This window comes from Strigops habroptila, chromosome 10 (genome assembly GCF_004027225.2).
Source record: "Strigops habroptila isolate Jane chromosome 10, bStrHab1.2.pri, whole genome shotgun sequence".
In the NCBI taxonomy this organism is placed as follows: domain Eukaryota; kingdom Metazoa; phylum Chordata; class Aves; order Psittaciformes; family Psittacidae; genus Strigops; species Strigops habroptila.
Window position 1 is genome coordinate 34,830,646 of NC_046359.1, and position 26,628 is coordinate 34,857,273.

Genomic DNA, 26,628 nt, shown 5'->3' on the forward strand with positions numbered 1-26,628 from the left:
AGGTTTGTTTTGCCTTTTTTTAATTGTGATGATAATACTTTTATTCCTATCTTTTGGAGGAAAAGTGTGGAATGATACAAAAGACTACAGTTTAGCAACCCAGAAACAGCGCTGTCAACTGAAGTTCAGGGAGTTCAAACAAGCTGCTTGGCATTCCATTGCAATTATACTGACATCTTAAGTGAATAAACCTAATGCTTAAAGTTGGGTGGTCAATGAAACTTGTGTCTACCACCATCAGCATAAACTAGTTTGGTTTTTAGTAAATATTTTAAAGTATCATCTAATAAACTGCTACAAAAAAGAGCAAACTGTGTTTAAGATGTTTGAATGCACTTCTGTGGTAGTTACTTCTCTGCCACATACTTAGTGTTGTTTCTCAATATTCATGCAACTTTGGACTTGAACTTGAAGGCCATTATTCTCTCAAGTGTTGACTCAAATGGCCGTTTTCTCTGATGAATGTTGTTGGTGTGGAGTTTCTGTTGAGGAATGTGAAACTATAAGCAGAATGATCAGATCCAAAAAAAGCATTGTGACAGCTGGGCAGGTTAGAGAGGCAAAAATAGTGAGTGCCCTCAGCCAGGTCCTCCACTGCACAGCTTTGTAGCTTGTTAGAAAACCAGAAGAACACCAGCTGGACATGGAGAAATGAACTCAGGTTTTCTGTTTTGTTTTCTAAATGCTGTGTAAATTAAAGGTTCTCAGCTCTCTTCCTTCACAAATAGTACATAGCCCACTGTGGCAAAACTTCTGGTTCACAGCCCATTTTCAACTGTTTTTGTTGTTCAGGGTCCCTCTGGTGTAGGCTGCTTGCGTATGGGAGCAGTCCACTCCCTGACATCTCTTTTTAACCAGAGGCTCTTTCATTTCAAGTTACTGTATTTTCAGTGCAGGCACAGTTAATTAGTGACATAAAGGTAGAATTTAAACACCTATTTTGTACTCTTCTGCCTGCAAGTAGTTGGGTTCAGAAGAACCATCTATAAGAAACAGTCCTGACAAAAATCCTTTGTTTCTCTGTTTATTGATACACTCTGTTCTAGTGCCTGAGCATTCCTGAGAATATCATTTGGTAATAATAAAAAAGCATGCATATAGCTGCTGCAAATTTACTAACAATTTAGCTAAGGAAAACACAGGGAGAAAAGTAATCCATGCACCGGAATATGAAGTTCAGATAAGCAGTCCAGACCAGGACAGTGCCTAGTTTGCATCTTCAGCAAATTCTGTATATATTTTAACACTTAAAAGTCTTTCTATAAACGTTGCTGCTGGTTTAAAAAAAAATAATAAAATAGTTTTTAAAGAAATTCTTTACTTCCTTTGCTTGTTAAATTCAAAATTGTTGTACGGAGAGTCTCAGTATGGTTAACTAGGGAGTCAGGGTGAGGATAGAGTCCTCAGTTAAGAAAAGCAAGAGACATCAGGGGGAGCTATGACTGTAGCGAGGGCTCCTCTTGTGAGAGGAAAACCATTATGATGAAGTTACATTTCTATAGAATAAACCATCTAGCTGATCTTTAATATTATCTGGCAGCAAGTGTAAGCTCTTGTTGAAATTGGTATGTGAAAGAGAGGCTCTGCTCTGGGGCAACAGAGCTGTGGTGCTGGTGGGTACCATAATTCTGAGCGCACTGTGCCCTGCCGCAGCTGCAGCTTCATGTGCTGAAGCCGTTCCTATGAGGAGACAAGTCTCCTCTGAGAGCCAGGACTCCTTACACAGAGAAAACCTGTGTGAAGGAGCAACGGGGTGGATGGCAGCTCACATAGGGTTATCTAATGGCTTGAGGCCAATGTATTATCTTTACAGTGTCAGCAATGTCAAACACTAACCTTGATTGCTGAACACTTCGGGATAAATAGGGCTTTATGTCTGTCAGACTTTAGAGCAGGATACAATAGAACCAGAATGTTGTTACTGAAACAAAATGGAAAAGGCAGCTTTAATCATAATTTCAGAATCACAGCATGGTTGAGGTTGAAAGGGACCTTTTGAGATCAGCTAATCCAACCCTCCTGCTCAGAGCAGGGTCAGTGAGAGCAGATTGCCAAGTGCCACATTCAGCTGGATTTTCAGTACTCCTTTCAAATTAGCCATAGTTCTGGACTGACTTTGATCCACGAACGGCGTATTACCTCCAGAGCATTATTGTTCTGTAGTTATGTTATGCCTAATCTTGTATCATGTCAGAATATTTATCTCATTTCCTGAGCGTTCTCTCTTTAAGTTTTACAAACTGCATTCAGTTAGTAGCAGTTTTTATTGATTTCCTATGCTGATGTTTGGACTTCTCAAACCAAATACTTATTCTTCAAATTGACTTTGTTTATTAAAAAATAAACAACATTCCTGTTTTGTTTCTCCCATCATTTTGTTTGCGCATCTTTCAGAGCTTTCATACTCGTGCCTTGAATTTGCGTCCTGAAAGACCATCGTAAAAAGCTATTTGAAACTACTAAAATTACCTGAAAAGAAATACAGTATAAGGCACTCATGTTTCTATGCATGAATTTTTACTCAACAATGCTATTCTGATCAGTGCGTTATTAAATATTCAAATTTTCAATTCTCTGTGTGCCTAATTTTATATTAGAGTCCCTACAAGTTTTTTTTGGTCTGATATGAATAACTCAGGAGTGAGTTTTACTTGAACTTTTACCAGTTTCAGGATGCATTGGATCTTCCATTTCCATTATGTCCACAGTTGTTTGCCATTAGGAATTGTCTTTCTGATCATGTCTACAAGTCTTCTAGTTTGACTTCATGGGTATTTAAAACGACATCTGTAAATCGACATCGTGAGGTACTACATTTAAAATGGAACAGAGTGTATTCCTGGTTTTAGTCTGTAAAACTGACAAGACAATAGAAATAATCCTTAGACATCACAAGTGGCTTCGCCCTGACATCTCTTCAAGGTACTGCATGAGGAGCCTAGCCTGGATGTGAGGGTTTTCTCCAAAGGTGTCAGTTGATGAACATTTTAGATGGAAGACAATAGCTTCAAGGGATATGTAGCTGCCAAGCACCTAGCAAAAAGGATTTTATGTCACTCCTTATTTTCTTAAAAGAAGGGGAAAAAATTTGGATATAAGCAGCTTTGAAAAAACAGTTATACTTGTTTTAGAACATATATGAGAGATCCATTATTTGAAAGCAAATACATATGCACAGAGGCCATGGGGAGACATTCTTCTAAGGTAAATTAATTCTAGGACATTATAATAGGATGTGGTGGAGCATATGTTTATAAGCCAGTAACTGCATTCAGTTCAAGTGTTCAGGAATGAGTATTGGTGCCTGAACAAACTCTAGATGTATGTGTGTTGGCTGATGTACTCATTCCCTGTTGTTTGTTATTATTTCCTTTATTAGCATTTGAAATTCATAAAGAACATTGGATACCATAAGGTAAATACTATGTTGTGTCCAGAATACTTGTGTGAGTGGCAGAAATTAAAGGTTGTAGAGAGAAAAAGACTGGGAGGGGACTTGGAGAGGTCAGTTCATACTTTTCTACTGCTGCAAGGCAAGATCAAGCTGTAACTAAACCATCTTGACAGATGTTTGTCTAACCAGTTCTGTAAAAACACAGTGATGGAGATGGTGAAATTTCCCTAAGCAGTTTGTTGCAGTGTCCTAATGTTGTTATTATGAAAGTGTTTTCTACTGTCTCACCTAAGGATCTTTCATTGGGATTTACATTCCTTACTTCTTGTGTTCCCACACTCAGTGTGGATAACAATTCACCTTCGTCTTTTTTGCATTGTATACTTCAAGGCTGTGGTGCAGGTTCTTTGTAGTAAGAGAGGAATAGAATTACCTAATTTCTAGGAGACACAGAAGTTACTTTTCTCAGTCTGGATTAGGGATTAAAAAAGTACTCTTTGGCAGAATCTGTAGTCTGAAAGTGAGTAAGTTTGGATGCAATACCTGATTTTGTATGTGATGTAGCACAGGTGTTGCATTTAGTACATGAAGCCTTGATTTCTGTATTGTCTTTCATTTAGTTTTGTAGTAATTCCAAGAATAAAACTCTCTTAGGATGTGTAACAGTGTAAATACAAAATTACACACACTGGTTGATAAATAATGACTGTATCACAGATCTAGAACCTTTATTGTCTTGGTTTGGTTGATATTTCCTAGTAATTGGTGGGAGTCTGTCCACTGACTTTAAGAGATTTAGATGAATCTCCTGCTGCTGAGAGTGGCAAGATTCTTTTAGTAGTGGTGAATTAGTGTGTGTTTCTGGAACAACACACACACAATGATTTATTATCAAGAGTTAATGAGAAAACAAGGGAGTTTTACAGTATCAAGGTACTGTTGAAGAAAAAAAAAGTTGAACCTCATTGTAATTTTGAAATAAGGTTGTTTATAGGGTTCTTTTCTTGTTCATGTAGTTGCTTTGCTTGTTAAGGCTTAAACTCGAAAGTGTTTAGTTTTTTACTACTCCTATTGACTTCAAGGCTATTTGCAAGGCTACTACGTCTTTTTCTGTTGCAAGCTTTAGTTTGTCAGCTTTACATGAAGCAGGTTTTGTTTAATATACAAACATGATGCAACTGCTTGGGTGCTATGTAAATAATAAGGTTGTGATCAAAGTGATTTAAATGATTTTTGAAGTCAATTGAAATACTCACTTTTTGGATTCCACCCAGAAGTGGAGGAGTGTCTGTTTAGGAGAAGGCACAGTAGAGGCTTGATAAGAGGCACTGTTAATGAGGTACAACATATCCCAGTTTTCTCATGCTGCTATCTTGTGCAGCCTATCTTATTGGGATTACTAAAGAATAACTGCCGACCGTCCAAATCTAATTTGGCTCAGTGCACATCGCTCTTTCTGCCAGATGGAGCCTATTTCTAGTTTTGCTCACTAGAACTCAGATAAACTGTAGTTGGCAGAATATGGCAACTTTGACTTTGATACAACCCAGTACATTGTAATGGAAAATAGAAATAAGCTGCTGGACATCAATGTCCATAGGTTTGACTGTGGAAAAAAATGCATCCATTGAGGAGCGTTCCTGATGGAAGTTCACCAGCTGTTTCACTCTGTGGACCTGGGACGGGCTGTCAGGATGGCATTGCTGAGTACCTTAATAAAAACCTCATAGGCACCAAATTTTCTCCTTTTATTGGAGGGTTGCCAGAACCAGCTGTCTTCATTTTTTATCATGGATGTAGCATTTCTGCATGAGGGGGAGAGTGGTAGAAAAGCCTGCAACAACAGAAGGGAGTGAAGTAAACAGTTTGCCAAACTTCTGTCTTGGCTAAGGATAATCCTGTGTTCTGAAGAAATTTTGGATTAAAAAGTCCAGGCATTCTGGCAGTAAGATCTTGGTTTTATTTTTTTTTTTTTGTTTTTTAGAGTAGGTAACTTGGCAAAGGATCCCATTTCTTGTTGTAAGACTGGGTAATTAGAATCATTGATGTCTGCTTTTAACCTTTTGATTTATACTTTTGGGAAATGCGCTTGCATGTATAATGAGAAAATAATGTGCTGTGAAATCCTCAGTTAGTTATGAGTTGTCTGGATTGGTTTCTCTGTGCCAGCAGTTACACCTTTCTCATCTGCTGATACCTTAATTTGCATTGGTAGCATTAAAAAACTACTGTTCATGTGAAGATTTCACAGAAAAATTGTTTAATGTAAGCTATTCGCTTTGTTCTATGTTGTTCAAGGACAGCATGTCTTGGGGTGTGTGACCTGTCAGGAAAATCAATTAATTTCCGTGTTTTTCTAATGTTAACATTAGAAATAAAGATTTGTTCTCCAGATTATCCCTTTCTTATCCAATGGGCTAAACCAAACTGGTAGCTCAGCTGTCAGATTGCTCATTTACTTTCAGACAGGTCCATTTCTTTCCTCAGCCTCGGCTCACATTGCAGTTGAATTTAGAACCACCTAAGCCCCTTTATTATCATTTCAGTTCTTTTTAAAGAGCTCAGCTGTGTATGTGAGGACAGTCTGTTAGCATCCAAAATGTTTGTTTCAATAAGGACATATTGAGAGGTACCCCCTTGCACCATCTGGCCACCTTTTGTTGATAGTAGTCACAGAAGGACTCACCTTTTCCTCCATTTCTGCCTGATCATTTTTGTTCTGAAAAAAAGGATAAACACACTACAAATGAATAGCCAAAGTGAGTACATTCTGCGTCATAACTGCAGTTACCAAGAAGACAGATCCCTGCTGGTCGCAAACTCTTAAATGCCGCTTAAACTTATATGATAAGTTTAAATTCATCATGTAAATGTAAAGCTCTGGGCCTGGGAGTTGGTCCATTGGCATAATCTTTGGTAGTGTCTGACACGACTGATGCTGCATCATTCTGTTATGGTTCTTGCATTAAGTGTCACTTTATTTTTGATTTATCTTCCTTTCTATTTGTCTGACCCTCTGCCTCTACGAGGCTGTCTATGAAATAGAATTAACTGAAGATTCTTGCGGAATCTGCTGCTTTCTGTGCTGTAGATCTGATGAACTCCATGTGGTCTTGCAAATAACTGAAAAACATTGATTCAGTGATTCAAAGAGTGACATAGATAAACCTCAGGAGCAGGTATGCTTTAAGATGATCAGATAATTCACCTTGGAAGGAACTTAAATAGGTTGTCTAATTTCAATATGCAAGTCCAAATTTCAATATGCAAGACCTCCGATTCCTGAAGTTTTGTTTAGGATCAGAAATGAATCCGGGGGGGACAAAAAAATACATTCACATGTATTGAAAATTCTTTTCAGTTTGTTCTATGGCTGGAATGTGCTATGGATTTAGCATGTCTCAGAGGGAATACGTTTTCTTGAGTCTTACTGAACAAATGAAATTCCACTCTGGGTCATGAACATAAAAATCAAACTGAATGGCAATAATCCAGGTATCTGCTGTAGTCCTGTTTCAGAGTGTTGTTTATATTAACACAGTTAGTATGTAAAATGTTTGGGTTTTAATTATGGCTTAAGAAAGTAAACTGTTTTAAAGAGAGGTGAGTGAAGTCTCCAGGGTAAACGTGCCAGTCTGAGGAACAAGAAGCCTTATGAAAAATGATTCATTAAAGATTTTTTAGATATTTTTCGTAAGCCTCCACACTCACTTTCTGTGCAAGTGAACTTTCCAGTGTCACACAGACTGTTTGTTCCTATTGCATTCTCCAGGTGAACAGAAGCAAATGTTGAAAGAGTGCAAAACAAATACAAAGAGCATCACTTTACCCAAGCTGCTGTGCAAAGCCGATTTTCTCTTTCACTCCTGTACCCTGTGTTAGAGCCATGGTTTAAATGGACATACTTGTTTTTAGAGAAGTTTATTTGGTCCAGACTTGTAGCTCCTTTGATGCTGGTGTATCACTCATTCAGAAAGATGCAGAACAGCTGTCTTTGCTCAGTTCACATCCTCAGGTGGCAGTGCTGCAAAAAAGCTGATGGAAACGCTGACTGCTGAGAATTGAGCTAGGAGGAAAAAAAAGTTATTTAAATGTTTACATGCAGAGGGACTAGAACTTGGGAGTGAAGAAACTGCGAGTGAAAGAATGAAATAAAAGGGGAGGAGACTTGGGTTTAATAGGCCATGGAGAATTGGATATCTCAACTTTTGAGGTGGGTCTAGGAGGCGGGCAATGATAGGAATAAAACTGCAGCTGAGATGGAAGCATGGGAAGAGGGATCTAGTTCATACAATGAAGAAACTGGGATAAGCCAGAGAAGGTGAACAGGAGATAAATCGGTTCTGATCCCTAAAGAAGAGTCACCACCAAAGGTCATTCAAAACAAAGACCTGGAACAAACATCATAATTTGGATGGAATCCAAACTGTAGCCTCACTAGAGGTGTGGGGTTTATGACATTCTTTTTCCCCATAATCACCACCTTTGAACTCTTCAGCTACACAGGCAATAATCACTCTCCCTCCTTGCTCCGCCCTGGGGCTCAAAGGTTTCTTAACTTTCCCTGTGCTTGTGGTCTTGGCTCTGCAGGTGCCAGCAATTTTTGTCTTTCAAACCGTCTCCTACTGATGCAGTTCAGCTGAATTCAGAACATTTCATTAACCCATACCTTCTGTTACCAGAGCTGAGAAGAATTTGTATGTATTAAGTCTGTCTCTTTTTTTCCTTATCTATAAAATTTGTTCTCATGCAGTTATTACTGAGCCTTACAAACTTCATTTGTTCCTCTGAGTGCTTTCAGTATTGTTTGCGGGTTTGGTTTTGCACAGTGTTGACAACAGAGTGAGATTTTTCATGTTTTCAGCTGTTTTGTGAGATCAAATGGGGGAGGTTGGTGTGATGATGATGATGATGATTACTATTATTATTTCTCTTGGGAATATATTAAAAGATAGACCATGGATAAATGGAGCCTCAAGGGTGACTCATGGTTTTGTTTAGCTTGAACTAGGTCCAGCTTCTATGAGGAACTTGATTTTAGGTGCATGTTTTTGCAGAGTGTTTTAAACTGAAGTTGCAATTCCAGAGGTCTCAATAACATGTGTTTGTTTTTATTTAGAAACATGCTTAAGGAATGTTTTTAGTGGGTGAGTGTAAAAATAAATAAAACTATCTCAGTCTGCAGATTGCAGTTTTTTGGCATATTCAGTGTCAGCAAAAATGAAGTGGAAGAACATTATTTAGCGAGAGGACTCGGTTAATTGTTGGGATTACTTTGTAAAGAACTGTCTTTGTGCTCAGTTGGGAGATGCGAAAATATGCTTTCTAAAGTAGTGTTTGTATGTTGTAAATGGTTCTGTATATTTGGAATGTGGCTGAAATTTGTTTCCAGCTTTGGGCCTCTGTCTGCTTGTCTTTGGGGAACACAAACTCAGTACTTTTCTTCAGGCACCATACTGTTACCAGGCTGTCACTGAGCCTGTAACAGTGTGACACCTTTGTGCCGTTGCTTCTGAAGTGTTGTTCAAGGTGTGGTGCTATTTTATTTTCCATTATAACTTCTCTGTAAACATTGTTTATAACTCTGTTTTTATTTAAAAAAACAAAGCAAGCAAAAGAAAAAGCCCAAACAACAAAATGGAAATTCCTCTCATGTACAATGTGAATATCTTCACTTGTGAATGCTTTGGAATTTGTCTGCAAAGCAATTGATGACATTCAATTATGAGTTGTTAGGGGAATGGAGCAAGGTCACGGCTTCCCTTGTTTTGTGGTTGGTTTAGGACATTTGTTCCTATGTCTTATAAATGGCTCTTCACTGAGAGTTTATAGTACTTTATTCATACAGTCATAATGTACCTTGTGAATAGGATAGATAAGGATGGAGTAAGACTTCATGTAGTAATGTCATATATTTATCAAAATGTAGCTTAATGGATCTTTCTAATGAAAAGGAATTTCAACATTTGAACCTAGTTTGCAAATTGAACAATAAATATTCCTCTGGTAACTTAGGGAGTGTGGATGCTTTCATCCTGGTCAGCTGCACACTGGGGGCATGTAGTTGGTCTGTACTTCAGTATACTCAGATATCTGTAAAACATGAGACAAAAAAAACCCCAGAAGAGTTAAATTTGCAAAATAAGGAGTATTTTTTATGTTGCCTACACAGAAAGATTTTTCCATGTGTGTCATGACCCAAATGAGACAGCTGCAGAATTTGGCCAAGTAGAGCTACAGTAGTGTGTGCAATGGCTTTGCTGGGCCTTTCAGCAGCAGTACAGGCAGACAAACGTAGCTGAGGTATACGTGAGAGAAAAATGTTGATGAAAGACACTACGTTTACGTATATGTGGATTCTTTTAGGGTGTCATTGACCTTTGTTCTGTAGTAAAACTTAGAGATTGTTTCCAGCTCCAGTATAAGTGTGCATCTCTCACTTCACTAGAATTCTTCAGATGATTAGAAAGATTAATGTACAAAAGTTCAGAGCAAGTATTGTTCTCCTGTCTACCTGTGAGAGATGAGAGGAATTTGACTGCACAATTCTTACTAAAATTAACAAACATGATATGATTTGATCTGTAGCCTCTGTCTTGAAATATCCCTGGTGCAAATTTCACCCGAAGAGTGATTGTGTTCTGGCTACTGATCTGTTGCCTGTTTTCAATAAGAGTGCCACAGAGCTAATGCTTGCACTACATGTTATGCAATACATTTTTGTACTAATTCTGAAATGTGTTTTAATTGCAGGGATATTAAACCAGACAACATCTTGATGGATATGAACGGACATATTCGATTAGCAGATTTTGGTTCTTGTCTGAAACTCATGGAAGATGGAACGGTAAATAGGAAAGAATGATATATTCCAAAATACCTTTTCTTCAGTCCTTTGCTAGACACTAAAATGTGTGCTAGGAAGGAGAAAAGGTGCCTTATGTCCAAGGAAATGGAATTGTAATGGTATTGGTATGTAACTAACCTTGGTTCAAAATACGACTGCACACTGCTTGGATTTACTGTGTATTAAAAGCTTTTTAGATGCATATAGTCAACTCATGAATAAATAGAAGCTGCACTGTCAGTACTGACTAGGTGTTTGCTGATGAATCTGTGTTTTGAGCTCAAAGCTCTAATCTTTACTGAAAACGTAAGCTTTAGTATGAGCAGGATGAGATACGGGAAAAAGGTGACAATGCTGTTTAAAGAGAAATATACTATTTAAATATGCTATTAGCATGTCATCTTATTTCTGTGTCTCATCACAGTATATAGTAGGTGTGACTAGAATGTAATTCCAGTATGTTAATCATGTCCCAGAGTGTTACAAAGTATTTGAGTTAATATATGTGATTACCTAATCTATAATTACTCAACAGTTCTAAGCCTAAGAATTGACAGTTTTGTTCTTTCTCTGTTATTAAATATTTGGAAGAGTTTAGCAATAGTATATTATTGGGATGCCTATTAACATAGCGCCTTGGATGCTTAAGTAATTCCGTATTCAGAAGCCTTTGTTTGTGTTTAGTTGTTACTCTTATAGCCAGAACACTTAGCTAAATCTATATATGCATGCCCAGTGCCACAAACAGCAGTGTCTGTAATGATGGAAGTCGATTTTAGTCCCATAAATGTAACTTCTACAGGTCCAATCTTCAGTGGCAGTCGGAACACCAGACTACATCTCTCCAGAAATCTTGCAGGCCATGGAAGATGGAAAAGGGAAGTATGGGCCCGAGTGTGACTGGTGGTCCCTGGGCGTTTGCATGTATGAAATGCTTTATGGAGAAACGCCCTTTTATGCTGAGTCCTTGGTGGAGACCTATGGGAAAATAATGAACCACAAAGTTAGTGCACTTTCTCTTTCTGTCTGTCTCTAAGCTAATTTTTAATAAGTAATAGGGTAATTTGACAGCTTAGTTTAAAATCAGGGTTTTTTACGTACTAATTATGTTGATGTTCATAAATGTGGAATAAAAAATATGTGTCCATGTAGTAAGTTTATGGTTATGGATTGCAGATGGCTTTGCTTTAGGATAAAGCAGTTCAAAACTGAAAATCTGGATTTGGAAACATGGCTGTTAGTTCACTCTATGGAGTAAATCTTGGCTACATTACATCACTCCTTTTGTGTTACTTCCTTCTGGCACATCCATTGGTTGGCAGAAGATTCTTAAATACTCTTCCACATGGAGGTAGCAGTAGAATTCAACAGTATAAGGGAAATTTAAATAAATAATAAAAACCAGGAGACAAAAACATTTCAATAGTTTCTATACTTTGAAGAAGTCTTTTTCCTAGAAACCTTATTGCATATATTTAAGAACTAGAGTTTTTACATGTTTCTTTTTCTACATAATGATTTTCACTAAGAAGGGTGAATTTCCTACCTTTTTCTTGGTAATAAACTATCTTCTCTTATTTTAATCTTTAAGGAGAGGTTTCAGTTTCCTGCCCAAGTGACAGATGTCTCTGAAAGTGCAAAGGACCTCATCCGGAGGCTCATTTGTAGCAGAGAGCATCGACTTGGACAAAATGGGATAGAAGACTTTAAGAACCACCCATTCTTTGCTGGGATTGACTGGGACAACATTAGAAACTGTGAGGCGCCTTACATCCCAGAAGTCAGCAGCCCCACTGATACATCAAACTTTGATGTGGATGATGATTGCTTAAAAAACTCTGTAAGTATAGAATTAACATTCTGAAAACTTTGCTTTTGTAATATACTTTAGAACAAAATACATGTAAAGTGGCAGTTCATTGCACTGTGTGTGTTCACTCTTCCTTCTGCTTTGAAGAACTGTGGGGAGCAATACATTCACAGTTTGGAGGCTGATCCTCCAAATACATATGTGTAAGGATAACTTCAATTTTGTAAATTCATTGTAACTTTACACATATTTAACTAACACGTACATCTGTTACTTGCAGTAAGAAGTTCCTAGTGTTCCTAGTTCACGAGTCTTCCTTTGAGAGCCTCATCTCCCAGCTGAAGCTTTCAAAAGGTGCCTGTGCAGTGTGAATACTTTGCCATTGTGAAAAAGCAGGGAGCTGCAGGTGGAGAAAGAAGTCTCCTGTGATGAGTTATTACACTCTCAGCTGCGAAAACTGAGTCCAGTTCTTAATTTGCTTTAGACATTTGGGGATGAAAATCAATGCCACTGAACTGTTAGAGATGAATGCTAGTTTCTAGAGGTTCTTTTTCAGCTTCCTAATTTGAAACATCTGAAGGTTGCTTTTTGTTCTGTTTTAATACGAGGAGGTTATGTTTTTACCATTTCTTTTCACACCTACCATTTCAGAACCTCTGAAAAAACTAGCCTAAGGCACTGCGTGACTGAGGGTATTCTACATTTTTGCTTCAACTGGTGGACATTGGATTTAATATTGCTTTGCCTTGAATTCCTTATATGTAACTTGGAGGTGTTTTCCCCTCCATCGTTCATACGTATCTTAGGAGGAAGTTTCACACGCTTGCATTACTGTTCCAGAAGTCAGCACCGTAGATAAGCCCATGAGACTTTTAGATCTTGTGTGTTTGGTTTAAATTCTTTGCAAGATTTGAACAGTGTGCAGCAATAATGTGCCCAGTGCTGAAGAGAAGAGGCAATGCTGAAAAGCCATGATTGTCATTGTACTGCCTGAACTTTGAATGAGACTATGGTCCCATGGAAAAATGAATTTAAACAATGAATTTAATACTGAATGAATTTAATATGTGTTTTAAAAGTTCACATAAACACAAGGGGCAAAACTGTGTTGTTCAGGCAGCATGAGTTCTGCTGGTTTTTAGCTTTTAACCGTTTGGTTTAGTAGCCTTTCTAATAGCCATGGTAGACTTGGATTCAGTTGTCATTTTGTCAGTGTGGCTATAGAGTTGAATTCACACAAGTAGCAGGGAATATGTTTTTGATCTCTGCCAAAGGAACAAATCCTTTTACAGACTCTTGCATTGTTACCAACAGATACAATATCATAGAGCCATAGAATGGTTTGGGTTGAAAGGGACCTTAAAGATCATCTAGTTCCAACCCCCTGCCGCGGGCAGGGGCACCTTCCACTAAACCAGGTTGCTCAAAGCCGTATTTTAGAACCAACATTCAGTTACCTGTGCGATAACTGAAAATTTTCATGTGGGCTGTTAAAATCACACAATTATGCACTTAGTCTTTTTGAAGTTATTCATAAAGATGATTTTGAAACTTGAATGTATGGAATGTGAAAGCAAAATATAGAGGAGAAGGATTTTACCTTTCCTAACCATAGTCTGTAATAAGTGATATTTTTATTATCAATTAGTGGAAAGTTAAAGGCTTGGTAATTTGGTCTTGTCCTTAGTTTCCAAAATGCCCAACAGTGTAGACTTACTGTGTTTAACACAAGCCAGCCATGTCATTGGTGTTGCTTTTTATTCTGGGAACTCTTTTTTTTTCTGATGTGAAGATCTTTGGCTGCTAAAAGGTCAAGGTTGTGATATAACACAGCTGATGCCACCACCAAAAAGGTAATTTGGGATTTCTTCTGAATGCAGTTGTATTCCCTGTTCTTTCCTGCTGAGTTTTATGTGGGGGAAAAAAAAAAAAGAGTACAACTGGTTCCTTTGTTCCTTTTTCATTTGGGTTTAGAAAGAAATCTTTATGTTGCCTTTTCTGACAGGTTAGAACCTTTTAGCACTTTCAATATGATAATCGTCTGAGGGAGTTTTCTTTTGATGACAGTTAAGGCCATCTCTAGTATAGCAACATCAATCTTGCATCTTGCAGTTAAACAGGAAACGTGCAACAGGGTATTTAAGAATATTAGAACTTATAATGGTTCGATTAAGACAACAACAGGTTTATTTTAGCCTCAGGAGAAGCTCTGAGATTTGTCTTGATTTGTAGTTTTTGTCTGGCAGGAAAAGGATCAATGAAGGAAGAAATGGTCAGAGCGCTAACAGGATTAGAAAACCCTGTCGTATTACTTCTTTCTAGTGAATGTCTGACTGTTCTCTCCAAATAGAGATAGCCAACTCAGAAGTGGGGCTGGTAATTCTACAAGCAGCAAGCCCTGCTGATGAAATAACAGAGAGGAGTATAGGAGGGAATAAAAGTTGGTGCTCTTTGTGCTAAGAGCTTCTCGGAAACAAGGAATAAATTGGCTTTTAATTTGTGTAATGTTCTGCTTTTCTCCAACAATAGCCTGTTTAATTAGAAAAGCATTTTTATGCCAGCATGCTGTATTTTTGTATAGTGCATGCTATTATAAATAGATTTAGGTGATGCTCTTTCATATTTGGGCGGTAGATAAGGATGACTGTGAATAGAGTTAGACTGGTATTATCACTAACTCTTCACATATGGTTAATCTTAGCAATCTTTTTCTTTTAAGTCTGGTAGGATTTTACTTACTCAACTCTCCTATTATTTTTCTAGGAAACAATGCCTCCACCATCACACACAGCATTTTCTGGCCATCATTTACCATTTGTGGGTTTCACATATACGAGTAGCTGGTAAGTTGAGAGTTCCAAAATCATCTGAAGGCTAGTTACAACATATCCTAAGTTTCTGTCTCTGAAACCAACAAATAGCAAACAGATACCAAAGAATGTGGTTTATTGAGGAAATAACTGGGCCATAATCTAAAATGCTGTCTGTCCAAAAGAATGAGCTCTCTGCAGGTAAAACTGACATGGATTTAAAGAGCAGCACCTGTGTTCAGAGGAGCTTTGTTGAGAAAGGTGGTTTTCAGACAATGTATGAAGTTAACTGCATATGGCAAAGTTACAACCAGATGTGTGGACCCAGAGAGAACTTAGTTTACTAAACTTTAAAAACTGTTTTGTTTCTAGTCCTTTGACACTTTTGTAAGTCTGGATGGATATTTACAAAAAACCAACAACTTTTATTGATACTTGGTATTAAAGTGTTATTTGTCATGTTCATCTCTACTGCTAAATTAAACAGTACCAAGGAAGTCCGTGTATGTTCCTTGATCATTTGAGAGAGTAAATAAATAATGTTTTCAGCCATTGAAAAACCAGGTCTATGTTTCTGCGAACACATGTGCTTAATGCTGGTTATGTGCCATGTCCCGGAGACTTCAGAAGCATTATTTACATAAGTACTAGTATGTGTACATGGGTATCCACAGAGTCAGGGCCACAGCATTTCTGGTATGTATGTGCCCTGGTTGTCATGTGATGACTTCACACCATTTGTTGTGATTGTTGTCTTTAAAGTATTTGAGGAAACTTGATAATTATTTTAAAATAAACTGTTATTATAATCTTACTAATTATCTACATTGTTGCTTTTTGCTACCTGGCAAAAATCATTTTCACTCAAGAGTTTCTGCACTTCCCTGTAACAAAAAATGCATTGAGGAGATAATCATGCTAGGTAAAAAGGAATTAAAATGTTAATGTGCACATACTAACAAGGTGGTACTTGACTGTATAATAAATTACATAGTCATTAACAATCCAAACTATTTATTGGTTGATTTTGAAGAATTATTTTAAACACAACCTGTTGTAAAATCCAGTACTCTTTCATTTTCCCCCCAGTGTGCTTTCAGACCGCAGCTGTCTAAGACTGACAGCTGGACCACCCTCCATGGATCTTGATGCCAGCATTCAAAGAACTTTGGAGGATAGTTTAGCAACAGAAGCTTATGAGAGGAGAATAAGACGTCTAGAACAGGAAAAGCTTGAACTTAGTAGAAAACTGCAAGGTACAGTCATTAAAAAAATCCATTCAATCACTTTTTTGCCTTGCAGCTTTGTAAGGTACTTTGTATGAACTTTGTAAGTTTATACTGTGGAAAAAAAAATAAATATACCTCCTGGAATGCTTTCTAGCAGAAAAGAATTCTCTTTATTATTTCCATTGACAAATTAAACTTTTCTTACTCTTTATGCCCGAAATATCCCATGTATGCAACTTCTGATAACATGATAACTGTTCACACCGTGCCTTGATTAGTCTGGCATAAAGATTTCATTCTTAAAAACCTATAAGAACTTAATTTGTCTAGCTGACAATTACTGAAGAATTGGCACTTAGTAGTTGGAAGTTATGAACTGTAGAATCCTCAGTGGAGGGTCATTGGGCATGTCCTAATTTATTAATATCTTTTTGAACCCATCACATGTCAGGCATGTAATTTTTACCCCACTTCCATCTTTTTCTAGAGTCAACCCAGACAGTGCAGGCTCTGCAGTACTCAACGGTGGATGGCCCAATAACAGCAAGCAAAGATCTAGAAATTAAAAGTTTGAAAGAAGAAATTGAGAAGTTGAAGAAACAGGTAACAGGTATGTTATACATATTAATGTCAAAAAATGCAACAGGAAACAATATTATGGCAAGACTTCTCCTAATGAAATACGCATTCTACTTTGCTTTCTAAAAGAGTCTTACAGTCTATTTTTACGTCTTCATTGGTAGCTCAACATTTTCTACAAATTCAACTTCATATTCAGTACTTCAGTAATTCCAGTTGCAAGGGAGAAGGAAGATTTCAATGGCTTGTCCTACTGTTACTAGTGGTAGAGTTCCACAAGTTTTAAGTTGTGGTGTTGCTAATTTACATGGATGTGAATCAGACTCTACCTGAGAATCTGTGAAACCATGACCAATTTCCATAGTAGTAGTTTGGTTTGGGTTTTTTTCCCCCTCATTCCTCCTGCATTGTGTACCGCAAGAGTGTGCAGGTACATGTGTAGTAAACTGGAAGGAAGGAAAGTGTTGTTTCTTGCTTATGGGTAAACATGAGGAGTGAAGACTTCAGCAGCCTACCAGTTTTAATAGTCTTAAAATATTTGATAGAAGGATGCTTTATTATTATTTAAGCATCAATCGATATTTTTCAGTATCTTCTGTTGAATTTTCCTTGGATGGGTCAAATCTGTGAGATGTGATCACAATTTTGATGATATTTTCTTTGAAACCACAGAGGTTTGTAGTGTACTGTTGTTGACTGCATTGTAACTGGATGCGGAGTAAAAGCTTGTTCAAGCTGCAGATGTGGTTTTCTGAGTATTTTCTTGGAACGGTACTTTTAGAAAAGCTTGGGTTATCTGGGAGGTGGGCTGTGTGCATGAAACTACAGTGATACTGAGTTTTCCAAGTGGCAGGGAGTAATGAAAGGTGTTTTCCATGAGCAGCAGAAATGACCAAACAAAACTCTGCCGCCAGAGTGGGTCCTGCTCACAGCTGTGTGAGCTCTCCTCTCTCTGTGCATTAACCAGACTCTCTTGACTTTAATTCACTCGATTAAACAAGGAAAGAACTATCTAGATAAAGAGAATTTAATCAACTTATGATCTGATAAATCAGCACAATGTGGACAGTAGGAGCATACAAGGGAAGGGAGATGAGTGGGAGAAGAACCACCTCTCCGCTCTGCTGTCAATGAGCTCTCATTTCTTACAAACCCGAACATTTATTTCCTTTCAATTTAATTCCTTTGCTTCTGAGAGCTCACAAAGATTTTATGATAACTAAAAATTTGGCATCAAGTATCTCAGTACTTTAAGTTTGAAAAGTGTTTTTGAAATCTGTGCAGACAAAGAGCTCAATTGCTTTAATTAATGTCATACTGCCTTTCTTTAGAACTCCCAAACCAGTCAAAAAGCAAAGATCTAGTTAGCCCAGTATTCTCGGTCTTTATGGAGGCTACTGGAGACACTTAAGGAAAGATTCAAAGAAATCTGATTTATCCAAATCCATCTTTTTCCAGCCTTACTGTCCCAGATTCTGGCAATTCATGTTTTAAGAACTTCCAGAGGGGGAGCCTTTGTTGCTCCACCAGGTTGTATATAGCTGTTAGTGAACCAATTTGCTCTCTGTTTAGCTAATATCTTTATAGCCTGCTTTAAAGGCTTGCTACTAATATTCAGTGTTCTTGATGTGATGCTCTGAATGAAGTTAAAGGGAGTTGTCTCTCATAGTGATTCATAGCATAGGACTTCTGCTGTCCTGCTCCTTAATGGTTTCTTCAGAATAGGATCTTGAGAGCAGAGGTAGCTTCAAAGAGAGGAAGGTTGGAGGAAACTACAAAAAGGATTTGTTCTTGTTTGTATTTGTGAAGAGACTTCATTCAGTTCCTGGAAGCGTCAGGAATGCCAGCAGCAACACCCACAGAAAGAATAACTTGAACTTAACTTCCAGATGTTTCAGTTGGTGTGTTTAGACTCTGCTGCTCTGTTACGAGGCAGAAGCATGCTACATATGAACTGCAGACTGCAGCACATTGATTATATGCTGTTAAAATTGTGTAGTCTGAAAGTCTGTTATAAATGTACAGTTGGACAGCTGCTCTGGCATGATGCAGCAGTTTTGTGTTGTACTGTAAGCATTATTTTTGGATGTGAACAGGACTTAACTAGCTCAGGGATGATCACTCTGGTTTGAGTGGTGCCATGTTGGCGCTATGTCAGCACAAAGGTTTTTGTGAAGTTTCTCTCCAGCCACATGTCCTTCCACTTGCTGCTGTAAGGAGGAAAAAGACAACAGGATCAGAACCCCCTGTTTTGCAGCAGTCTGGTTTTGGCTCTTTGGGACCACTGAACAGCAACATCTACAAGACCAGCTTTTGAGTGGGACCAGCCATTCATAGCAAAGCATCAGGATCAGCTTTAAATGATTTTTTATTCTGGACTGTTGTGTAACTTGGAGTTTAGTTCATTGTTGAATGTATTGCTCCCTTCCTTTGGTAATGGAAGGGGAAAAAAAAGTGTGGTAACATTCCCTGGTACACCTGATACCTCTTTTCGAAATTAAAGTTGTCAGTGGCTGCTGAAGGTGGTTAATACTGAGAAGGTTTTCCCTTAAATATCTGTTAAGTATTTTCTGCTTCCCGCCACATATATATTTGTATATTTATTTATAGATACAATATGTGCTTTTGTTTTGGGCGTTGGAAACAAATAATGTGGTCAAATGAGGAAGATGCAGAGTTGTCTAATCCATCCCCAGTCACCACAGAACTTTCCCAGTATACACTCGAATGCCTTGTCTGGTCCAGACAGTACAGCCGTTAGTTAGAAGACTCTCAATTTGTGCCTTGAGTTGTAAGCTAATTTTATCAAATTGGCAAAGAAAATGTTCTGGTTTGCTTGCTTTTATGGGTTTTTATTTTTGTGAGATAGATTTTAAAACTCAATTAATGACAGAATATAGGCACAAAACAAATGAGGGTCATGTCTGAATGCTTCCAAATTTAAGGGAGCTAGCTCCAAGTTTTCTGGGTGGCCTTTAAAATATCTGAATTTCCAAATCTAGATGTGATGAACTTTAAGAAGGTTTAGTTCAGGTGCAGAGCTGAATTTTATGCTTTGGACGCATCTCTTAGACAATTAAATGTAATGTAATAACATCCTACAGTGAGTGTTTGCATATATTAGCTGAAATGTTAGCAATAACTAGGGTGATGAGATGGAAAATTACCGTTTACTACACATATGTCACAACTAGCATTTGGTTATATTCTTTAGCCTGTTCTACTGCCTCTTCTGGAGCTGTAAGAGTAAACACCTGCTTAAAAAGGTAATAAAAAATGAACACAAAATCCTGTCAAATTCAGGAGTGTCACCAGGGGGACCTTAGAAAAATACATTTTTCTTGACTATCTGGTTTTCCAGGAAATGACAAGCTCACATCTGCTTTCAATTTCTGAGGTCAAAGTTGTAATTTTTGTTCGCTAAGTTACATAGGAGAAAACTTTGAGGAATCTTTAATATTGCCAAATATGTAAAGGGCAACGATGGAAGAAGAAAACAGAGCAGTGGAACAAAGTAGTTCATGCACGGAAGAGAGATTTATCTTGGCGCAGCAGAGCCATATATAAACTTTCTTCTTGCTGGTGACTTCAGAGTAGGCTACATAAGAAAGGGCGTTAATAATTTCTGGCTTTGAGCTATGTCTCTTATTTAAATGCATTCTTTTAAATTTTTGAACAAGAGTCAGTGAATTAAAACAATAGTGAATATTTGTCTGGGTATAAGCTAATGGTATTCGTTTGCTGATAAAATTCTTGTGTTTCACAAATTACAGCTCTTCAAAATGTCTGTGGTTTTATGTTTGATTTCTCCAAGAGCCAGTCTCTTAGGGTTGCATTTATGAAAGTGTAGTAAAAGGCTCTTATTAAGAGCTTAGGTGGGTTCCTGTTCTGGGGGTAAAAACATATGGTCTGAAGAACTGACACAACTGAAATCAAAGGCAAAATGTCCAGTGGTTTCATAGAACTTGGAATTAACCTACTTTTATCTATATCTTGCTTTAAATTCTTGTGTTTCAGTGAAGGACTAGGAGAGGAAAAAACACATCCACTAGCTAGAAATTTTCTGTTGCCATATTGTTGCCATTTCAACTTTTGATGTTGTAGCATTTGAGCATATTTATGTGACATTATGTTGCTGTCATGTAGAAATGTACTGTTGTGTAACTGACACTTGGTGAGAAACTGACTGTAATAGTTTGCCTGTATTTATAGATGTAATAAAGCAGATCACATAAACACAACTATTTGTCACACTAGAAATAAGTAAAATCATCTGAAGTTCATTTTAAGTGTATCAACAGGAGAACACTTGCCAGCTCTTGAGTGACCCGTTATTTTTACTGTTTCTTTCTAGGGGAATGTGGGAGGAGGAGGGAGACTGTTTGTAATTACAGTGTAATAAAAGATGCATTATATATTACATCACAGTGCATAAAAGTCAAATGTATAGGTCATGTTAAAGCATACATTATAGAATTATGTATATGTGCATGATTATTATAAAGTAAAAAGACAAATTGTTATCATTTTCTAGGTTGTTTTGCAGCAAGTTGTGACCTTTTATTCTGTTACATTAAAAACGGATAATGGCAGTTGAAACAACCTACTCCCTATTCTAAACGAGATAAGAACTGCATTATTTTGTGAAGCCAGAACAAATACTGAAGGGGACTTCAAGGAGCTAGACTATGGTATTCTAGAATAATGTTTTTTTTCCTTAAGATGTTTAGAAGTCTGCTGCTTTTTCTAGATTCTGGTCAGCTAGAACAGCAACTAGAGGAGGCCAGCACTGCAAGGCGGGAGTTGGATGATGCTTCCAGACAAATAAAGGCTTTTGAGAAACAGGTCAGAACGCTGAAGCAAGAGAGGGAAGATCTTAATAAGGTAAAAGCAATTTGTCAGCAACTCTTGTAAACCCTAAAGACTATTTTATTTTTGTTCATTTTGCTTGAAATAATGTTCAACTGTAAAATTAATGAGCAGATAACAAATGTGTAGCATGACCTACTTTGCTTTCTGCCTTGATTTTGAAGACAAGGACATTATTTAACGTGTTGTATGTATGACTGCTGGGTGGTCCTAGGTGGCTGCTTGCAGATAGTGAACAACCCCATGATCTAAATTGCGTGGTGGCTGCAAAGAAGGTTTTACAGCTTCAGATGAAGGTGATAACGATAGCAGTTAAAAGACAGAGTAGAGAAGAGCTATTCCAGATGACCGATTTAATCTGAAGTATGGGCAAGACTGTAGCAGGGAAAAAATGTCCAGAATATGGTATTAAGGCTGTGTCACAGAAGTGTTTCTGGAAGAGAGATGTGAAAAATTGCCCAAACCTTAAGATTGAAAAAGTAATTTGAAATAACTACAGTTAAAGAATACTGGGTTTTATTTCTTCTTCTATGTCTCCTTGTTTTCTTACTTACAACATACTGTCTTTCATGGCTCTTTTTTGTATTCATGGTTAAATCAACCTGTAATCAGGTGTGAAATACACTAGCCTGTTTCTCACCATGATTCTATTGGCGCAGTATTTTAGAGTCCACACTCAATATTGATGTGCCAGCTTTATTTAACGCTTTCTTTTAACCCTTAAGGCTCTTAAAATCATGAAAGCTGCCAATTTCTTGAAGAAAGACCATCTCTCTTCTAAAACATCTTGTCGTGATTACAACCTCTTTTTAACAGCCTTAGAAAGTGCTTTTAAATTTGTATAGATGACAACGGTGCCAAATATTAATTCTTCCTGCTGCTCTTCTTTTCATCCTCAGACTGGCTTTTCCTTGCTTCTTTGTTCTGCTCCCATTTGGCTGAACCATCATTAAGCCATTTAAATTGTTGTGGTCCCTCATTCATAGTGTAGTAGCACAGATCTAGGACACACAGCAAGCTTTGTGAAGGTATTGTGCTATAGAGTGATCACAGCACTAGCACTGTTACTTCATGTGGGTTCTTTTAAAAGAATAATTGTCATATATTGCTGTTAATCACTGGAGTTTTGCTTGAAGCTTTCTGTAATATTTGATATTAAGGTACAGTGTGTGGAAAGCATACTCACCATTGCAGGTCAGTTTTCAAAAGCTTCTGAAGTAGAAATTTTCATAGAGCAGACTTTGCCATTCAGTCAATGCAAAAACTTTGTTTAATCATTTAGTAGCTGTGAGAAGTGCTATTTTTATTCATTTAAGTTGTTCTTGAAAAACTATACTAATGGTATTTTTTAATTAAGAAAGCGAGGTATTTTTATATTTTAATGCAAATGCTTGAAAGCCTTTGTGTTTAACCTGTAATGATGGAGTAAATTCCTGCTTGGTTTACGATTATGCAGTTTTACTAACTTTAATAGAGTAAATCCTGGCCTCTTTCCTTGTGTGTAGAGGCATACAATCTGTGTCATAGATGCATTCATGAAAAGAAATGAATATGTAGTTTCTCTTCACTCTGGAGAAGGTGTTAGATGCGCAGCCATACACAGAGTTGGCCTTGCAGCTTTCTAGGTTTATTACTTCATTCTTTTCTTAAACTGTAGGAACTGGCAGAGTCTAGTGACAGATTAAAATCCCAAGCCAAAGAGCTGAAAGATGCACACAGCCAGCGGAAATTGGCAATGCAGGAGTTCTCAGAGATGAACGAGCGGCTGACAGACTTACACTCCCAAAAACAAAAGCTTGCCCGCCAGCTCCGAGATAAGGAGGAAGAAATGGAAGTGGTGATGCAAAAAGTAGAAAGTTTAAGGCAAGAGTTACGCAGAACAGAGAGACTTAAAAAAGAAGTAAGTGGTGAGAAGACTGTTTAGAATCTATGAAATAGTAGTTACATGTAAGGTTTTTCCGACAAAGTAATTTCTGTGTTAACTGTAAGTCTTTAATTCTTTGTTGTTTCAAACAGTACAGACTTTGTTTGCTAGAAGTCTTCAGTTTAGTGCTGAAGATTTACCTCTTATATTGAAAACCATCAATAGAAATTTTTTTTAGGGGAAAAAAAGAATCCTACCTATTAAAAACGTATGTACTTTTGTAGCTGGAAGTCCAAGCTGAAGCCGCAGCTGCTGAGGCATCCAAAGACAGGAAATTGCGAGAGAGGAGTGAACAGTACTCTAAACAGTTGGAAAGCGAAGTAGAAGGGCTAAAGGTTAGTCTGTTTTGATATTAACACCTGCAAACTTACTAGTCAAGTAGGACTTGGATCTGTCTGATTGCTTTCAGATGTAGGACAAAAGGGTGTTGTCAGTCTGTGTCTCCAGTTGATGCTGAATATTAGTGCAAGCATGCATGGCGTTATTGTCCAGAAAAATGAACATTTGCCTAATGCACTTTTCAGGCCAGTGTGTTCACTGCTCACTGAACTATTTCTTAATATTTGATGATTTCTTACCAGTTTGCTTCCATTATTACTTTGTTTAACTTGACCTGTTAAAACCATTTGTTTGGGGAGTTTTGTTTGTTTGTTTTTAGTATAGGATGGTTGAGTATTCGAAGATAAACCTGCAGCCTAAGCAGGTTGCTGTATAGGTTTTGTGGTGTACTGTGTTGTTCTTCAGTGTGTCAGTCAAAAGAAAGATGGTGTCTCCTCCACAATAGATGTCAACTGATGTGGCTATAAAAGAGAAGTTTTAGCGCGTTCTGCCTCTCAGCCAGGAGTTGAGACATTTTTTGCACAAGAACAGCATTGAGCGCGAAGACTTTATATTGATGAGATTGCTCACATGTGTATAGGAGAAGGAATTTAAGTAAGCCAAGAATGTTAACTGTTATTTTATTCTGTGATTTAGCATTTTATATGGTGCTCTGAAGAAATAGACTTTCTCAAAAATTGAATGAGAAAGTTCTTAATTTTCACATGAGGATTGCTGTTCATTTTACAGCAAGATCCTGTTCCCAGTGTTCATTCAGTAGGATAATGCTATACTTCCTGTGCAAAATGTCAGATTAGGCCGATTCTGGTGTTCATTTACATGAATAACCATGTTTTTTTAATTAGAATTCTGTGGGCCATTTGTCAACATTGAGTCAGTGCACAGAGAATTTGGGGGTTATTTTGCATTCTTTTATTTTGCCTTCCTTTGTTAAATGAAAATAAGGAAATCCGTTCACTGTGAAGTTTGGATTTATGAAGTTTCTACTGCTGTGAATTCAGATGGTTATCTGAAAATTAGGATGTATTTCTTCTCCTTTCATGAATCTTCACCATCAGCAAAGAGTTTGTATGACAGTTGGAGGCGAGAAGAATTTATTGGAGGTCTGTTGATAATAAATGGTAGGCTGATTTATAACACCAGGCCAAGTTTATCAGAAGAGGAAAGAGGACTTATACCTTTCTTAGTAATATTTTGCAATACAGTAAGCACAGTTTGGATCACGTGGGGTTGTTGTCCATAGTTAAGTTCAGGACCCTATCATAGAGAAAAGGCCAATATTTAATGAAAAAAGGGAAGTTTCTCTACATGAGAATAGAAAAGCCCATAAATGATGGCAGGTTAAATGTAAACAGGATTTTGAGGCTAAATAAAAAGATTTCCGTGAGTACTTCACAAAGGATGCTCAGAGTGATTGTGGGAAGTTCTTTAAATCAAAACCAGAAAGCCACCTTAGGAAACTCATGGGGCTGCTTGTTGGTAGGGATGAAGAAGTAATGTCTGAGTTGATAGAGCTGTGGCAGAAACACTCAGTGAGTTTTTGGTATAACCAGCTTGATTTTTGAAGCAGGGGAAGTTGCCACACAGAGTTCGTGCTCTGCAGCAGGTTGGTCAGATGAGCTGGGTTGCTCTGAGGATGATGTGCAGGAAGCGTTAGAGCTGGCGGGTGATTTAGATATGAGGTCACCCAGACTGGTGGCCTCACCAAGGGGGTTCTGAGGGAACTCTGGTGAGAAGCAAGAGGACTGCTGGCCAAGATATGCACCCTCTTATGATGGCCCACTGTACCACTGGATCTTCATGCAGAAGGTCCTGGAAACTGCAGAGGAGTGGATGCAACTTCCTTAGGAAAGGGCTAGAGGAATATTCCTGTAGTCAGGAATAAGGTCAGTGAACTCATGGATGAAGCAGAGCCTATTGGGAAGAAGGCAGTGCTCCTTCTGTCCAGCCAAGTCCTGCAACACTGACCTGCTGGGATTCTATGAAGTTGTCAGTAAGCGTGTGGATGAAGGAGAGCCAGTGTGTGTCATGTACTTGGATTTACAAAACAGATCAGGCCCAGTAGGAGTCAGCAGTGTGCCCTGGCAGCCAAGAGGGCAAACTGCATCCTGGGGTAAATTCAGCAGCATCTACCCACCTGTGTACCAGGAGATACAGTACGTCTCACTTGCACCATTTGTCCACTCGAAATAGGCATGTATGAAAACACTTATTTGGAATTTGGGCTTACATCTATTCAAAATGCATTCTCTGTTCATTCTATTACTCTAGTTCTGTATAAGCCGCTGTACAACACCATCCAGCTTTCTCTTCTACTGCACCATCTGTCTTACTGACTTAATACTACCTTTTCATTGTGGAGAAAAATGTAAAACACCACTAAAACATTTTACATACCTGAGAGATGATGTTGCACAGCCTAAACTTTGGTGCTCCATTGCCGTATGTGTGTAGGCAATTCAGTAAGTTGGGCAGGAACAAACAAGTTCAGTAGTTAACTGTGCCTGTGCACGAAAGAAAATTTCTATACTTTCTTTTTTCTTTTGTTTTCTTTTTATTTTCTTTCTTTATTTTTTTAATGTTTATTTTTTAATTCTTTCTTTCTCCAAACCATCTCCTGTTAGGATGGCATCTTCTTTCCCCAATTCAACATTGTGCATCCCAAGGGCAGGATTTTACTCTTGGATCAAAACAGATGGTTGTTTTGATGAGTTAGAGAAAACAATGTGGTAGCAGCACAATCTGGCTCATACATTTAGGGGGTTCTGCAGTGTTCTGCTGACACTAAGAGCAATGCCCAGCTTTCTCCTAGAAACTCAGCTCATTT

The 26,628-nt window shown here is 37.8% G+C and overlaps 1 protein-coding gene across 6 annotated transcripts in view; it reads left to right on the forward strand.

Moving 5' to 3' along the window:
• CDC42BPA (CDC42 binding protein kinase alpha) overlaps positions 1 to 26,628 on the forward strand; it is a 180,192-nt gene that overhangs the window by 90,871 nt on the left and 62,693 nt on the right. For 4 of the 6 annotated variants that reach the window (XM_030500159.1, XM_030500154.1, XM_030500155.1 and 1 more), the window contains exons 7-15: positions 10,148 to 10,241; positions 11,044 to 11,244; positions 11,833 to 12,081; positions 14,815 to 14,894; positions 15,951 to 16,117; positions 16,578 to 16,700; positions 21,420 to 21,553; positions 23,196 to 23,438; positions 23,687 to 23,797. In XM_030500159.1, the coding sequence (XP_030356019.1) occupies positions 10,148 to 10,241; positions 11,044 to 11,244; positions 11,833 to 12,081; positions 14,815 to 14,894; positions 15,951 to 16,117; positions 16,578 to 16,700; positions 21,420 to 21,553; positions 23,196 to 23,438; positions 23,687 to 23,797 (1,402 nt within the window). The remainder of the gene's footprint in view (positions 1 to 10,147; positions 10,242 to 11,043; positions 11,245 to 11,832; positions 12,082 to 14,814; positions 14,895 to 15,950; positions 16,118 to 16,577; positions 16,701 to 21,419; positions 21,554 to 23,195; positions 23,439 to 23,686; positions 23,798 to 26,628) is intronic. The other 2 variants (XM_030500157.2, XM_030500158.1) reach the window with 2 other exon arrangements.